This window comes from Nycticebus coucang, chromosome 4 (assembly GCF_027406575.1).
Source record: "Nycticebus coucang isolate mNycCou1 chromosome 4, mNycCou1.pri, whole genome shotgun sequence".
NCBI lineage: Eukaryota > Metazoa > Chordata > Mammalia > Primates > Lorisidae > Nycticebus > Nycticebus coucang.
In genome coordinates this window covers 88,060,965-88,076,238 of record NC_069783.1, presented here as the reverse complement: position 1 = coordinate 88,076,238, position 15,274 = coordinate 88,060,965, and the positions used below count along the sequence as shown (strand labels likewise).

Genomic DNA, 15,274 nt, shown 5'->3' with positions numbered 1-15,274 from the left:
TCCTCATGGCCTTGGATTAGGCAACACTTTCTTAAATGTGATATCAAACGCACAGGCAGGAAAAAACACTGCATTTTGTCAAAATTGAAAATGTTTTGCTTCAGAGGACATCAGAAGGAAAGTAAAAAGACAACCCACACTTAGCACTCTGGGAGGCTGAGACAGGTGGACTGCTGGAGGTCAGGAGTTTGAGACCAGCCTGAGCAAGAGGGAGACACACAATATCTAAAAAGGCTAAACATGGAGTTAACATGTGACACAGGAATGTCCATTTCTAACTATAGTACCCATCTCAAAAAAGTAGCCAGGTATTGTGGTGGGTACCTGTAGTCCCAACTACTGGGGAGGCTGAGACAAGAGGATCACTTGAGCCCAGGTATTGGAGGTTGCTGTGAGCTATGACACCACAGCACTCTACTATGGACAACATAGTGAGTGAGACTGTCTCAAAAAAAAAAAAAAATGACAACCAGCAGAATGGGAGAAAATATTTGCAAATCATGTATCTGACAAGGACTTGTATAATCTACATAAAGAATGATGACAACTCAAGATAAAAAGACAACCCAATTTTAAAATGGGCAAAATATCTAAACAGTTGTTTCTCCAAAGAAAATGAAAAGATGCTTAACATCAGTAGTCATTAGGCAAATGCAAAGCAAAACCTCAATTAGATACTACTGCACATACACTATAATATCTAGAATAAAATCCAGACATTAACAAGTACTGTGGCTCAGTGCCTATAGCTCAAGCGGCTAAGGTGCCAGCCACATACATCAGAGGCGGCGAGTTCGAATCCAGCCCAAGCCTGCCAAACAACAATGACAACTACAACCAAAAAAATAACTGGGCGTGTGGCAGGCACCTATCGTCCCAGCTACTTGGGAGGCTGAGGCAAGAGAATCGCTTAAGCCCAGGAGTTGGAGGTTGCTGTGAGCTGTGATGCTACAGCACTCTACCCTGGGCAATAGCTTGAGGCTCTATCTCAAAAAACAAACGAAGTACTGGTAAAGATATAGAGAATTTGGGATTTTATATATTGCTAGTAGGGATATAAAACTATACAGTTCCTTTGGAAAACGGTTTCACAATACCTCAAAAAGTTAAACATAGAGTTAACATGTGATGCAGAAATGTCCATTTCTAGCTCTAGTATCTAAGAGAACTGGAAACATGTCCAAAGTCCTGTGCTTGGGTATTCATAGCAGCATTATTCATAATAATCAAAAGCAGGAACAAGTCGATTGTCCATCAGCTGGTGAATGGATAAACAAAATGTGATATGTACATATAATAGGTTATTATTCACCCAAAGAAAGGAATGAAGTACGATGTATGTTACAACATGAATGAACCTGAAAACGGTGGGAAAACAATGAGGAGGTCAATTCATTTAAGATGTATGGTCTACAGGAGACCAGAGAAATGGTATGGTGGCTGAAAAGGGACAGGGATCAGTAAACTGTTTTTTTGTTTTCAGAGCTTCACCAGCAGGTTTATGTCCTGATGAAAATTATTGCATCTGCAATAATTTCTTTTTTTCTATTTTTATTTATTTACTTTTGATTATTAAATCATAGCTGTGTACATTAATGCGATCATGGGGCACCATACACTGGTTTTATAGACCATTTGGCATATTTTCATCACATTGGTTAACATAGCCTTCCTGGCATTTTCTTAGTTATTGTGTTAAGACATTTATATTCTACATTTACTAAGTTTCACATGTCCCCTTGTAAGATGCACCATAGGTATTGCAATAATTTCTTTATTCTCCTGCCTTCTAGAGTCCTTGGCTAGGGGAGAGGGAATGAGGAAGTATTCCTTAGAAGAGGCAGAGGCATTGTAAAGGGAGGGAAGCAGAACATATGTTACAGCTACACACACCTTGGTAGATTTGTTGATGTCAAAATAAAATAGAACCAAAAGGTAACTTAAAAAAAAAAGTTATATAAGAATGAAAATTACCAGCTAAACTAAGAAAAGATGATGTTGACAGTAGGCAGGGATTCCCAAGGGCCAGGAGGACAGTTTGGGGATTGGTGGATTAATTCATTGTCTCACCTGTGGTGATGGCTTCATGGGTCAAAAGTTAACGTGTAGGCTGGTGCGGTGGCTCACACCTGTAATCCTAGCACTCTGGGAGGCCGAGGTGGGTGGATTGCCTGAGCAACAGTGAGACCCCATCTCTAAAAATAGCGTTGTGGTGGGCCCCTGTAGTCTCAGCTACTGGGGAGGCTGATGCAAGAGAATCACTTAAGCCTAAGAGTTTGAGGTTGCTGTGAGCTGTGATGCCATAACACTCTACGGAGGGCAACAAAGACTCTGTCTCAAAGGAAAGAAAAAAAACTTAATGTGTATACTTAAAATGTGTGTAGTTTATTGTATGCCAATTATATCGCAATACAGCTGTTATAAACATGATGAAGTTGAAAGACATCATCAGGCATTCCCTGATTAGTCGGTAGTCTGAGGGAGGTAAGTGATTAGTAGAGACTCAAAGGATCTTAAAGCTGGAAGTCTATTTGCATGCCTCATTCCCCGACTCTTTCCAGCCAAGAACACCTGACCCCCCCTTCACCTTACCCAGTTCCCCCTCCACTAGGACTCTAGTCCTAAACATGAGGGGAGAAATTTAGCATGAACTGACCACTGTGTGACTGCCCCAGTGACAAGACTTCATACGTTAAGAATTGGGTAGAGAGAACAAGTCAGCCTGATGCCCGACAACATCGACTTTTTTTTTGTTTGTTTAACAGTGTAAGAAGAGTGTTGTTTTTCTTTATTATGGCATTAGGCAAAATTAATCAACTTTTATTCAAGAAATTTCACATGTGGGGCAGCACCTGTGGCTCAAAGGAGTAGGGCGCTGGCCCCATATGCCGGAGATGGCGGGTTCAAACCCAGCCCCAGCCAAAAACTGCAAAAATTAAATAAATAAATAAATAAAGGTGTATTAAAAAAAAAAAAAAAAGGAAAGAAATTTCACATGTGATTCTCCTTCTGCTGTCTATCAAGGGTGCCTTAGTGCCTCAAAGGCTGGAGTCACTGAAGATTTACCTTCAAGATAGCCCCTTTTAATGGTGCAGATCCTCAGTCCACAGTTGTCCTGTCAGCCCCAAAGTCACTTGCCACGATTCTTCTACTTTTTTTTTTTCTTAAGACAGAGTCTTACTATGTCACCCTCGGTAGAGTGCCGTGGCATCACAGCTCATAGCAACCTCAAACTCTTGGGCTTAAGCAATTCTCTTGCCTCAGCCTCCCAAGTAGCTGGGACTACAGGTGCCTGCCACAGTGCCTGGATATTTTTTGACTGCAGTTGTCATTGTTGTTTAGCTGGCCCAGGCTGGGTTCAAACCCACCAGCCTCCGTGTATGTGGCTGGTGCTGTAACCACTGTGCTACCGGCGCCGAGCCGATTCTTTTACTTTTGGTTTCTCTTGTCTCCACCTGAATATAGACATACTGATGAAAACTTAAATTCCCCACCAAGAATCTTCGGGATCTAATTTCTTCAAGCAAGTTACTGTAGGGTCATTTTTACAGTGACTTGGAGTTCCTGTGTTAAGGTTATACACACCATGAAAGCGTATCTGCATGCAGTTGTTTTGCTGGCAATGCTAACAATGGGGGGGGGAGCCAACAGCTCTTGGAAAAATGAATACATTCAATTAGTTCCTAAAAACATCACATTCAGACATCAGTGGGTTATGCCAACCCTTAAGGTAAAAACGTATTAGTTAGGTCTTGTTGATGTCTATCCCAATGGAGCTATTTCTGTAGCCACATATTGTTGGGAATACCTCATAGAGTAACTTTATGGTCTTGCTTTATTCACAGAACTGTTTGTTAGGTCTGTGGGAAGGAACTACAAAATAATTGGTAAAACATCCTTTTTTTTTTTTTTTTTGAAGACAAAGTCTCACTCTGTCACCCTGGATTGAGTGCCATGGTATCATCATAGTTCACAGCAACCTCAAACTTATGGGGTCAAGAGATCCTCTTGTCTCAGTCTCCTGAATAGCTGGGACTAAAAGCATATGCCACAACACCTGGCTATTTTTTCTATTTTTAGAAGAGATGGGGTCTTGCTTTGGTCTAGCTGGTCTCAAACTCCTGAGCTCAAGCAATTCTCCCACATTGGCTTCCCATGCTGCTAGGATTATAGGTGTTAGCCACCAGGCCCGGCTGACATCTGCTGTTTTGATGAAGCCATGACCCTGGCACAGTGTCTCCCCAGGGTCAGAAACAGCATCAGATCAGGAGGTGGTTGAAGACCACTCTCCCCCAATCCTAATTGAGCAAATGACAGCCCCAGCCAGGGGTGAGGAATCTGTGGCCTTAAGGCCCTTAGGTATGGCCTTTTGACTGAATCCAAATTTTATAGAAGAAATCTTTTTATCTTTATTAATACATTTTTGTTCATCTTGCAAATTTTCATTTTTAAAATGAACATTATTTAAAATACCAAAAAGTAAAATAAACTTCAGTGACATAATCCTCCCAGATTGACAGGGACAATTAAAACATTAGAAAGCCATAGGGCTAAATTCTAATTTCCCCTGCCTTATTAACACCACTTCAGCATGAAGCTGTTTGACAAGAGTTTATGGGGATCAAGTAGGCCAGTCTGTTATCAGCTTTTCACAATGGTGCACTGTATTTCTGTTTGAAATGGAATTTGTGAATAGTTGCACAGCTTGACAGTGTTTTTTAAATTTTATCTGCTTAACAGCTGAATAAAAAAATCAAAATTTTTAGTGAGGATTGAGAATTGCAATTTACCTCATTTCTGCTAAAAACAAGATGATTTGCTTGCTTTGTAATATTGCAATACCAACATTAAAGAAATTCAGTGCTCATCAGCATTATAACACTCATAAGGAACACAAATATTTTAAATTAGAGGGAGAAGGATGTAAGTTTGTATTGCAGAAATTAAAACACGAAAAGCAAAAGCAAAGACAATTTTTTCAAGTAGCAATAAGACCTGGAAATAATGCCAAGAAAGCAACTTTTTAAGTAGCTTATATATTCTGGGGGGCAGGGGGAAGGGAGGAGGAAGTCTTCAGTGATGTAGAAATTGTGAGGAAATGGCTCCGAGCTGTGCACAATGGTTACGGCGTTGGCCACATACACTGAGGCTGGTGGGTTCAAACCTGGCCCAGGCCTGCTAAACAACAATGACAACTGCAACAAAAAAATATACGGGCATTGTGGCAGGCACCTGTAGTCCCAGCTATTTGGGAGGCTGAGGCAAGAGAATTGCTGAAGCCCAAGAATTAGAGGTTGCTGTGAGCTGTGATGGCACGGCACTCTACCAAGGGCAACATAGTAAGACTCAGTCTCAAAAAAAAAAAAAAAAGTAAAGAAAGAAAAAGAAAAAAAAAGAAAAAGAAATTGGGAAGAAATGCATTATTAAAGTTGTAGGATGCTTAGGCCCTAGTAATATTCCAAAGTTCTCCTCTTTTAAGGAGAACCATAACTGATTAGCAGCATGAATTAGCCTTCAACTTAACAGAACAACTTCACACAACACTGCAAAAGGAAAATAGATATTATACAGTTGCTTTGGATGAATGGACTGATATTACTGACTTGGTGAAGCTTTTATATGTCATTCTTGTCATAACAGAAGAATTTCTTTGCTACAAAGCATTACTGACTTTGGGTGCTCTTGTGAACAGAACATGGGAAATAAATATCTTCAATAACTTCCACGATAAATGTTGTGAAGTTGGACTGAATCTGATAAACGTCCCAAGTATATGTACAGAAAACATGAAGGGTTTATTGCACAGATTAAAAAAAAAGTATTAACTGATCCAGATGCTGTCATTTTTTTTGTTGTATCTTTCATCAACAAAATCTCTGCCTAAAGCTACTATTTAAAGTGACACTTTATAACAAGTTATAAGTATTGTTAAATATGTTTGTGCAAATGCAACATGGCTTCCTCAGTTTGTCAGTTTAGTAACAAGCTAAGGTTGAAAGATGAGGTACTTGGTGTGGATGTACCATATCATTCTAAAGTGCATTAGCTCTCTGCAAGAACAGGTAGTTAAATTTTATGAAGAACCGAATCAGCAATATGAATTATTGAAAGATTTCTATAGGATTGGAGCTTTTTTATTTTTGCAGTTTTTAGCCAGGGCCGGGTTTGAACCCACCACTTCTGGTATATGGGGCCAGTGCCCTACTCCTTTGAGCCACAGGCATGGCCTGAATTAGAGCATTTCTGTGTGACATCATGTCAAATCAAAATGACCTGAATATTTCTTTGCAAAATAAAACTAAGTCTATATATGCTGTAGCAAAAAAAAAACTAAAACAAGCATTTTTTAAAAAACTATCTTTTTTCTTTTCTTTTTTTTTTTTGAGACAGAGCCTCAAGCTGTCACCCTGGGTAGAGTGCTGCAGCATCACAGCTCACAGCAACTTCCAACTCCTGGGCTTAAACAATTCTCTTGCCTCCACCTCCCAAGTAGCTGGGACTACAGGCACCCGCTGCAACACCTACCCATTTTTTTGGTTGAGGCTGTTGTTGTTTGGCAGGCCGGGCTGGATTCAAACCCACAAGCTTAGGTGTATGTGGCTGGCACCTTAGCCGCTTGAGCCATAGGCGCCCGGCCAAAACTATCTTTTTTCAAAACACTACTTCAAAGGAAATTTTTTTTGTTTTTTGAGACAGAATCTCACTTTATCACCCACAGTAGAGTGCTGTGGCGTCACAGCTCACAGCAACCTCCAACTCCTGGGCTTAAGTGATTCTCTTGCCTCAGTCTCCCCAGTAGCTGGGACTACAGGTGCCTGCCACAACACCCGGCTATTTTTTTGTTGCAGTTTGGCCGGGGCCGGGTTTGAACCTGCCACCTCGGTATATGAGGCCGGCGTCCTACTCACTGAGCCACAGGTGCCACCCTTCAAAAGGAAATTTTGAGCCTAGTGTGATGGCTCACACCTATAATCCTGACACGTTGGGATGCGAGGTGGGTGGATTGCTTGAGCTCAGGAGTTAAGAGACCAGCCTGATCAAGATCCTGTCTCTACCAAAAACAGAAAAACTAGCCCAAGTGTGGTAGTGCCAGTAGTCCCAGATACTTCGGAGGCTGAGGCATGAGGATCACTTGAATTCAAGAGTTTGAGGTTTCTGTGAGCTATGAGGCCATGGCACTTACTCAGAACGATAGAGTGAGACTATTTAAAAAAAAAAAAAAAAAAGGCAGGCAGCGCCTGTGGCTCAAAGGGGTAGGGCACCGGCCCCATGTGCCAATGGTGGCGGGTTCAAACCTAGCCCCAGCCAAAAATGGCAAAAAAAAAAAAAAAAAAGGAAAGTTTGGGTGCACATTTTCCCCAGTTAGCAAAAGTTATTGATGAACAGGATGATACATCTGAATCATTTAAAGAATACGCAGCTATAATATACCTATTACCTGGAGAATATAATGACTTTTAGAATCATGACATCACACACAGATTAGCATTTCAGCCTCACCTAGTGGATATCACCAAGGCATCAAAGAACTACAGATGGAATTGATTCAGCTCTCAGTAGATGACATTTTTAAGTCATAGTTTGATGCTAAGATCCAATTGAAATACGGAAAACTGCAGTAGAATCTTCACGCCTTCAGCAATATACAGGAAAAAGTGATTTCTTGCTTTTCAACCACTTACTGATGCAAATCTACCTTCTCCCACCTAAACCAAATCAAGACGCCTTAAGGCGACAAATGACTGACACCCATGTAAAGGATTAACTCAAACTGCAGACCTCTATGCTGCAACCAGATATTCAAATGCTTTCCGACAGACAGCTGACACAACAAAGTAATTACAAAGTTAACTTTAAAAATTAAGTTTTCAATTTTTTGAATTATTAAGTGCGTAGTAGCTAGAGTTTTACTGAATAATGTACATGTTTAAGTCTATCTAATTGAAGTTTCTTGAATGCGGCCTTTTTTGATCACAGCTAAATTAAAGCAGTCTCCCAAAAGGAGAAGTTTCCCCACTCCCGGAAGCTCTCACGTGAACTTCCGGGGGTGGGGAAGGTGAACTGGGCGTGGAGCCACTTTCGGTCTTTACAGTCCTTCCGGGAGGAGGAACGTGGGTGGGACCGAGAAGGGGAGGGCTTCTAAGTTCTGCCTCCCCCTGGTTTTAACCGGCCCATTTCATTCTATGGTTTTGGATCCCAGTCGGGGCTATAACACCAGAGGGCCAAGGGCGGGCGGAACAGGAGGGAACTGCATTTCCCAGCAGGCCGTGGGCGCCGGGACTCGGCGCTTCCTCGGTGCGCGGGTGAAGTAGCTGGCTACCGTCCTCCGGTGTGCGGGTGCCTGCATGGATCCGGGGAGCCGGTGGCGGAACCTGCCCACTGGGCCTAGTCTAAAACACTTGACCGACTCCTCTTATGGGATCCCGCCGGAGGACCAGAAGGCAGCGTTGCAGGAGCTGACACGGGCGCACGTGGAGTCTTTCAACTACGCTGTGCAGGAGGGACTCAGCCACGCGGTGCAGGTGAGCGCGGCGGCGTCCTCTGCTCCGTTGAGCTCTGCGTGGGTCTGCGTAGCTTTAGCGGCTAGGCCAAGCTGTAGGCCGGCGGGGGTGAAGTCTGGACCGTGTGGGACACAGGCAGGGTGCAGGGTCCCAAAGAGACAGCTGGGAGACCACCGTATAATCTCCAGTACTTGAACTCCTTCATCGTGGGAGAGCAAAATACGTTGAACAAGAGGCAGGGATTAGCCTCATGAGACTTGTAGTTGAGTCGAGTAGGGGAAGATGTATTCGTGATTTCTGGATTGATAAGTGATGGTGAACCGTAATTTGTTTTTGTAGTTTCTGGGTGCTGTGAGCGGGTAAGTGGCCCGTTTGGAGCGTGCTTTCCAAACCATTCACAACGAACACACCTTTATATCACTTGAAAGTCTTGAATATAGTTTTTTTTCTTTTAAGGGCTGGGTAAATTCCCACCCAATGGATACATTGCACAAGTTATGCACACTTCTTGGGTGAAGGACAGAACTTGAATGTGGTGTTGATTGGTTTCTTTAAAGATTCCTTCATTTTGTGAATCAGAATTGCTTTTCATTATTCAGGGGTTCCAAATTTGTAGATGCATCTACTTGGTAAAAGTTTACTTGCAACCTTAAAATTAGTACTTGCTAACATGCTGAGAATGGTGAAAATTTTGCATTGCCCAATGTGCGTATTTCTAGCTGAGGTCCAATAAGGTGATGCTTACCCTTTTCAAGTTCTCAGACTGAAAACAAGGGTTCCTTTTAGCGTCTATTTAGTGCTACATTTTGTACTTTTTGTTGGTGATTTTGCTACTTAAAATGTTCCCCAAACATAGTATTAAAGTGCTATGTAGTGCTGCTAAGCACAGAACGTTTATGGAGAAAATATATACACGTTAGATAAGGTTTGTTCAGGCATGAATCAGTGCTGTTGTAGGAGAATTAAATGTTAGTGACTCAACAATATGTATTAAATAAGGTGTCCTTAAATAGGTTTGCAGGAACCTAACCTTGTAGTTCACGTAGGAGAACTACTACAGTTGTTCAGTATTTGCCAGTTCTGAGTTTATGGCAACTTTATAGAACATAACTGTCATGAATAACAAGGATCAAATGTATTTAGATTTGGACGGCAAGGCTTTGGCTTGAGAAAGTGAATATTCTGATCTCCGTTCTCCCCTTTTTAAATGCTCCATCCTTAAACATGAAATATAAATTTTTTTTTAATAAAATGCTAAATCCTAGAATAATTCCACCTTTGGATTAAATTTTAAAATTTAGGAAAAATCAGTGAACTCATGAGAGTGAAGAACATTTTTGCTATTCTTTCTTGGCTCCATTTTTGATACTCTCATTATTCTAATACTAGGTCTAGTAGATTGTTTATAGTTAATATGAAGGGTAGCTCAGAACAGCCAAGCTTTCGCCGGGGGTGGTGAAAAGAAGCAACTGCTGTAGAAGGGAAAACTTAACCTTGGGCTCGGCACCTATAGCTCAGCAGTTAGCATGCCAGCCACATACACCGGAACTGATGGGTTCGAACCTGGCTTCTGCCTGCCAAACAACAATGACAGCTACAACAACAACAACAACAACAACAATAACAACAAAAAAATACAACAACAACAACAACATTGTGGCGGTCACCTGTAGTCCCAGTACTTGGGAGGCTGAGGCAAGAGAATTGCTTAAGCCCAACAGTTTGAGGTTGTTGTGAGCTGTGACACTGCGGCACTCTACAGAGGGCGACATAGTGAAACTCTCTCTCAAAAAAAAAAGAAGAAAACTTAACCTTGGCCACCATGCTTCCTTTTGCATGCCTCTGGCTTCCATATGAGGTCACCATGGAATGAAATGTACAAATATCAGCCTAAAAAGTGCCATTAGAGTTTTTAGTCCTAAAGCAAGAGGATTTTTCCTTTCCCTATTCAGCATTCTCATTCGTCTTGCTGTGCACATAGACAAGGCAGGCTTTTGGTTCAGAGAGTAAGAGTTTTGTTCTGTTGACGGCTGTATCCTTGAGTCTGCTGTAGAATCTAGGCACTGAACAAAAACTTAAGCTAATGCATTACAGTTTTTAAGTACTTAGTGAAGTTATGAGTAGACTGGAAGTAGCCTTAACTGTCCTTTATAGATGTGTCACGTTGGCATATAGGCATTAGTGTTTGCAGAACACTTGGGATTTGGAAGCGTCTTAGAGAAGAAGTAGCGTCTTGGAAATGCAAGCAGTTTAATGGTATGAATTGTTATTTCAGGCTATCCTGCCCTTTGAATTTGCTTTCAAAGATCAGCGTATCTCTTTCACTATTGTGGATGCTGTTATTAGTCCACCCACAGTTCCAAAAGGGACCATTTGCAAAGAGCTCAATGTTTACCCAGCAGAATGCCGTGGCCGGAGGAGTACCTACCGTGGGAAGTTGACAGTGAGTAAAGAGACAGTCTGTGTGTGGTTCTTGCATGTTTTTGAGAATCCTAAAAGTTTATACTATACCAGAATTCTACTTTCTTAGTGCTGTCACGTAAGAGAGCCCATCTTCTGTATCTAAAGCATAAAGCCATCTGTATGGTCTTCTTCCTCATTCTTTTAAAAGACTTATTTTGTTTTCAAATATTCACACATATTCTTTAAGTAATTTTTTTCCTCTTCTTTTAGGCTGATATCAGCTGGGCAGTGAATGGAATCTCAAAAGGAATTATTAAACAGTCTTTTGGCTATGTTCCAATCATGGTAAAGTCCAAGCTCTGCAATTTGCATGGCCTTCCTCCACAAGCCCTCATTGAGCACCACGAGGAGGTGGAGGTAATCCAGGGACCCAGGCCTAGGCTGGGAGTGAGGAGTCAGCTTTCCTTTCTCTGCTGTAATTTCTAGATAGGAAAAATGGGGCATTAATATCTTACCTGCAAGACAGTGTGTTTCTCATAATGACTGTTAGATGAGACAGTATGAAAAAAGGGCTGTACAATTAGAACATATTATTGGTTGCGGGGAAGAACTGGTAGATTTTTCCCTAATTTTCTGAGTGGTACATATTTAGAGATATACTTCTAGGAAATTCATTTTTTTCAAGCTGTCTTCACTCATAAAACTACTGTCCAAAATGTCTGTCTTAATGGCAGATTCTGTGAGCATTTTGAATGATTCATATACCTTCCCTTCATTTCTTTCACCTGTATTAGGTGGCGTTGCAGTAGTGAATTAAAATAATCAAGACAGACAGATTCTGCCTACAGTACATACGACTGTGTTATACAATAGGGAAATAGCTTTTTTTTTTAAGTGGAAGAACACCCGGTTCTTCGACTTAACCAGCTGTATAGTTTTGGAAATTTTTCTCTGGTGAAAATAAGCATAATTGTTATGAGGATTAAATGTTATAATAACGTAGGGTGCCTAGTATGATGTGCCTATTTCATATAGGCAATTAGTAAAGTAGCTCTTTAACTTACTTGGGAAACCATACTCTTACGGAAGCAAAATGATTACCATTCTAACCTTTAGACTTCTCTTAGGAGTAAAGTGTTTTAATGTTATATGAAGACTAAAATCATCTTAGAGGACAGAAAGGCAAGTTGGTTCCAGTCTGTCTCGTAGAGAGAAGTAGTACACTGTCTTCCTTCCATACTTTTCTCTCATGTCCTTAGGACCTTTTTTTGTTTTTTTTTTTTTTTTTTGTAGAGACAGAGTCTCACTGTACCCCCTCGGGTAGAGTGCTGTGGCGTCACACGGCTCACAGCAACCTCTTAACTCTTGGGCTTACGCGATTCTCTTGCCTCAGCCTCCCGAGCAGCTGGGACTACAGGCGCCTGCCACAATGCCCAGCTATAAACTTTTCTTTTCTTTTTTTTTTTTTTTGTAGAGGCAGAGTCTCACTCTATGGCCCTCGGTAGAGTGCCGTGGCCTCACACAGCTCACAGCAACCTCCAACTCCTGGGCTTAAGCGATTCTCTTGCCTCAGCCTCCCGAGTAGCTGGGACTACAGGCGCCCGCCACAATGCCCGGCTATTTTTTGGTTGCAGTTTGGCCAGGGCCGGGCTTGAACCCGCCACCCTGGGTACATGGGGCCCGCGCCTTACCGACTGAGCCACAGGCGCCGCCCCCTTAGGACCTTTTTAATGTACTTGAGAAGACTATTAATTCACTCATAGACCGTGCCTTTGGGCAATCAGTAGTTCCTTTCATCTCCATATACCTCTTCTTCATGTTGTAATACCTTTCATTGGGAATAAAATACATGTTTATAGTTACATATATTTGTTTAATAAATTAAAATTCATCTTTTTGTCAGGAAATGGGAGGCTATTTTATAATTAATGGCATTGAAAAAGTAATTCGAATGTTGATTATGCCTCGGAGAAATTTTCCCATTGCAATGATTAGACCAAAATGGAAAACCAGAGGGCCTGGGTATACTCAGTATGGTAAGTTGTAGTGATTTATTGGGATGTTCTTTTAGAAAAGTTTAAAACAATTTATTTTTAAGTAAATACATCTAAATGGAGTTTTTGTGATTTTTCTCTTTTTTTGTTGTTTTTGTTGTTGTTTTTCTGTGAAGCATTTCTGTGTTAAGATTTCATTATGGGGGTTGGGAAAGAAATGGAGAGATGTTGGTTAAAGGGTAACAAACCTTCACTTACAAGATGGTTAAGTTCTGGGCCTCTAATGAACACCATAGTGCTTATATTTAATAATGCTGTATTGCTTACTTGAAATTTAATAAGAGTGAGTAGGAATTGTCCTGTCCACACATGCATGCACACACATGGAGTAGTGATTACTGTTTTTTTGAAACAGAGTCTCAATAACTGTGGATAGTGATTACTGTTTTTTTGAGACAGAGTCTCACTGTGTCACTCTGGGTACAGTACCATAGCATCACAGCTCACAGCAACCTTAAACTCTTGGGCTTAAACGATTCTGTTGCCTCAGCCTCCCAAGTAGCTGGGACTACAGGCGCCTGCCACAACGCCCGGCTATTTTTGTTGTTGTTGCAGTTGTCATTGTTTTAGCTGGCCGGGACCAGGTTCCAACCCTTCAGCCTCAGTGTATGTGGCCAGTGCCCTACCCACCGATGGGTGCTGCCAATTGCTGGGAGATTTTTTTGAGACAGAGTCTCACTTTGTCACCCTTGGTAGAGTGCCATGGCATCATAGCTCACAGCAACCTCAAACTCCTTGGCTCAAGTGATTCTCTTGTCTCAGCCTCCCAAGTAGCTGGGACTACAGGTACCCGCCACAACACCTGGCAATTTTTTTGATGCAGTTGTCATTGTTGCTTTAGCTGGCCTGCACCAGGTTCGAACCCGCCAGCCTTGGTACGTGTGGCGGTGCCCTAACCACTGAGCTACAGCCACCACCCTGATTACTGTTTTATCAATTTGATTGTGGCAGTCATTACACAGTGATGTGTATGTTCAAGTTATTCTATACATACAATTTTGATCAATTATTTTAAGTTTATTAAAAATTAAACCAAAAGAAAAAGATTTCACAGTGGGAAACTCACTATTATGTTCTGTTTTTTCAAACTGAAAGAGTACATGTATTTGTTATTTATTGCTTATGAAGATGAAGGCGGGTGGGGGTCTTGGAGGTCCTCTGGCTCCGACTCCCTTCGGCCACCTCGCCTCTGTTTGGGCATTCTGTGACAGTGTCTAGCTTCACAGAGCAGCATGTTCCATTCTTGGGTAACCCCTGTGATTAAACAAATTATCCTAATATTTGAGCTAAAAATCAGCCTGTAATTATTGCCATATATATTATACCAGAAAAACAGCATTACAGGACATCAAAATGTCTAGACATTTTGTTTGTATTAATTGACGTAGTATGTCATAGCAATCTTTGCTTAAAGCTGAGATAGACTTAAAATCTAAAATTCTGCTTTTTCCACTAGAACTTACAGAAAAAGCACCATCTCTTGACCAGACTCCACAGTTTTTTGTTGTTTTTTTTTTTTTGTTTGTTTGTTTGTTTGTTTGAGACAGCCTCAAGCTGTCGCCCTGGGTAGAATGCCATGGCATCACAGCTTACAGCAATGTCCAACTTCTGGGCTTAAGTGATTCTCTTGCCTCATCCTCACAAGTAGCTGGGACTACAGGCACCCGCCACAACGCCTAGCTATATTTTGGTTGTAGTTGTCTTGTTGTTCGGCAGGCCCAGGCTGGATTCAAACCCGCCAGCTCTGATGCATGTGGCTGGCGCCTTAGCCTCTTGACCTACAGGTGCCGAGCCCAGACTCCACAGTTTAGGAGGATATAGACCATGGTCTGAAGGGAAACTCTGAACTTTAGTTAAATTCATCACTTCAATTACTTTATATTTTTCTCAAAATGGAGAGATTTTGTACCCAAGAGGACATTTGGCAAGGCCTAGAAACATTTTTGATTGCCAATCTGGCTAACTTAGTGATTCAGTTCTAATTATATCTAAGAGAGTAAAATAGTTTAAAAAAAAAGAATAATTGAGGCAATTATAATATTACTGAGGGTCTGCTGTTTGTTACAATAGGAATTTCAATGCACTGTGTAAAGGAAGAACATTCTGCTGTCAACATGAACCTTCACTACTTGGAAAATGGTACAGTTACATTGAACTTTATCTACCGGAAAGAACTGTTTTTTCTTCCTTTGGGATTTGCACTTAAGGTAGGACTTAATGGATATATGTCTTCCTTTTGTTAGAAAGAAATTCGTCAGAGTAGTATCCTGTGCATACTAGATGGGTTCTCCTTAAAGTACATGAAAACATCGATAA

At 41.3% G+C, this 15,274-nt stretch overlaps 2 protein-coding genes and 1 non-coding gene across 3 annotated transcripts in view; all 3 read left to right on the top strand.

Moving 5' to 3' along the window:
• TTL (tubulin tyrosine ligase) overlaps positions 1-15,274 on the top strand; it is a 124,260-nt gene that overhangs the window by 42,136 nt on the left and 66,850 nt on the right. The window lies entirely within an intron of this gene.
• Positions 3,755-3,886, top strand: LOC128585247 (small nucleolar RNA SNORA18). Its single transcript, XR_008379969.1, has one exon. It is a non-coding gene; the product is annotated as a small nucleolar RNA SNORA18 (small nucleolar RNA).
• POLR1B (RNA polymerase I subunit B) overlaps positions 8,243-15,274 on the top strand; it is a 37,954-nt gene continuing 30,922 nt past the window's right edge. The window contains exons 1-5 of the mRNA XM_053589830.1: positions 8,243-8,522; positions 10,777-10,944; positions 11,175-11,321; positions 12,808-12,940; positions 15,029-15,165. Of these exons, the coding sequence (XP_053445805.1) occupies positions 8,346-8,522; positions 10,777-10,944; positions 11,175-11,321; positions 12,808-12,940; positions 15,029-15,165 (762 nt within the window). The 5' untranslated portion in view covers positions 8,243-8,345. The remainder of the gene's footprint in view (positions 8,523-10,776; positions 10,945-11,174; positions 11,322-12,807; positions 12,941-15,028; positions 15,166-15,274) is intronic.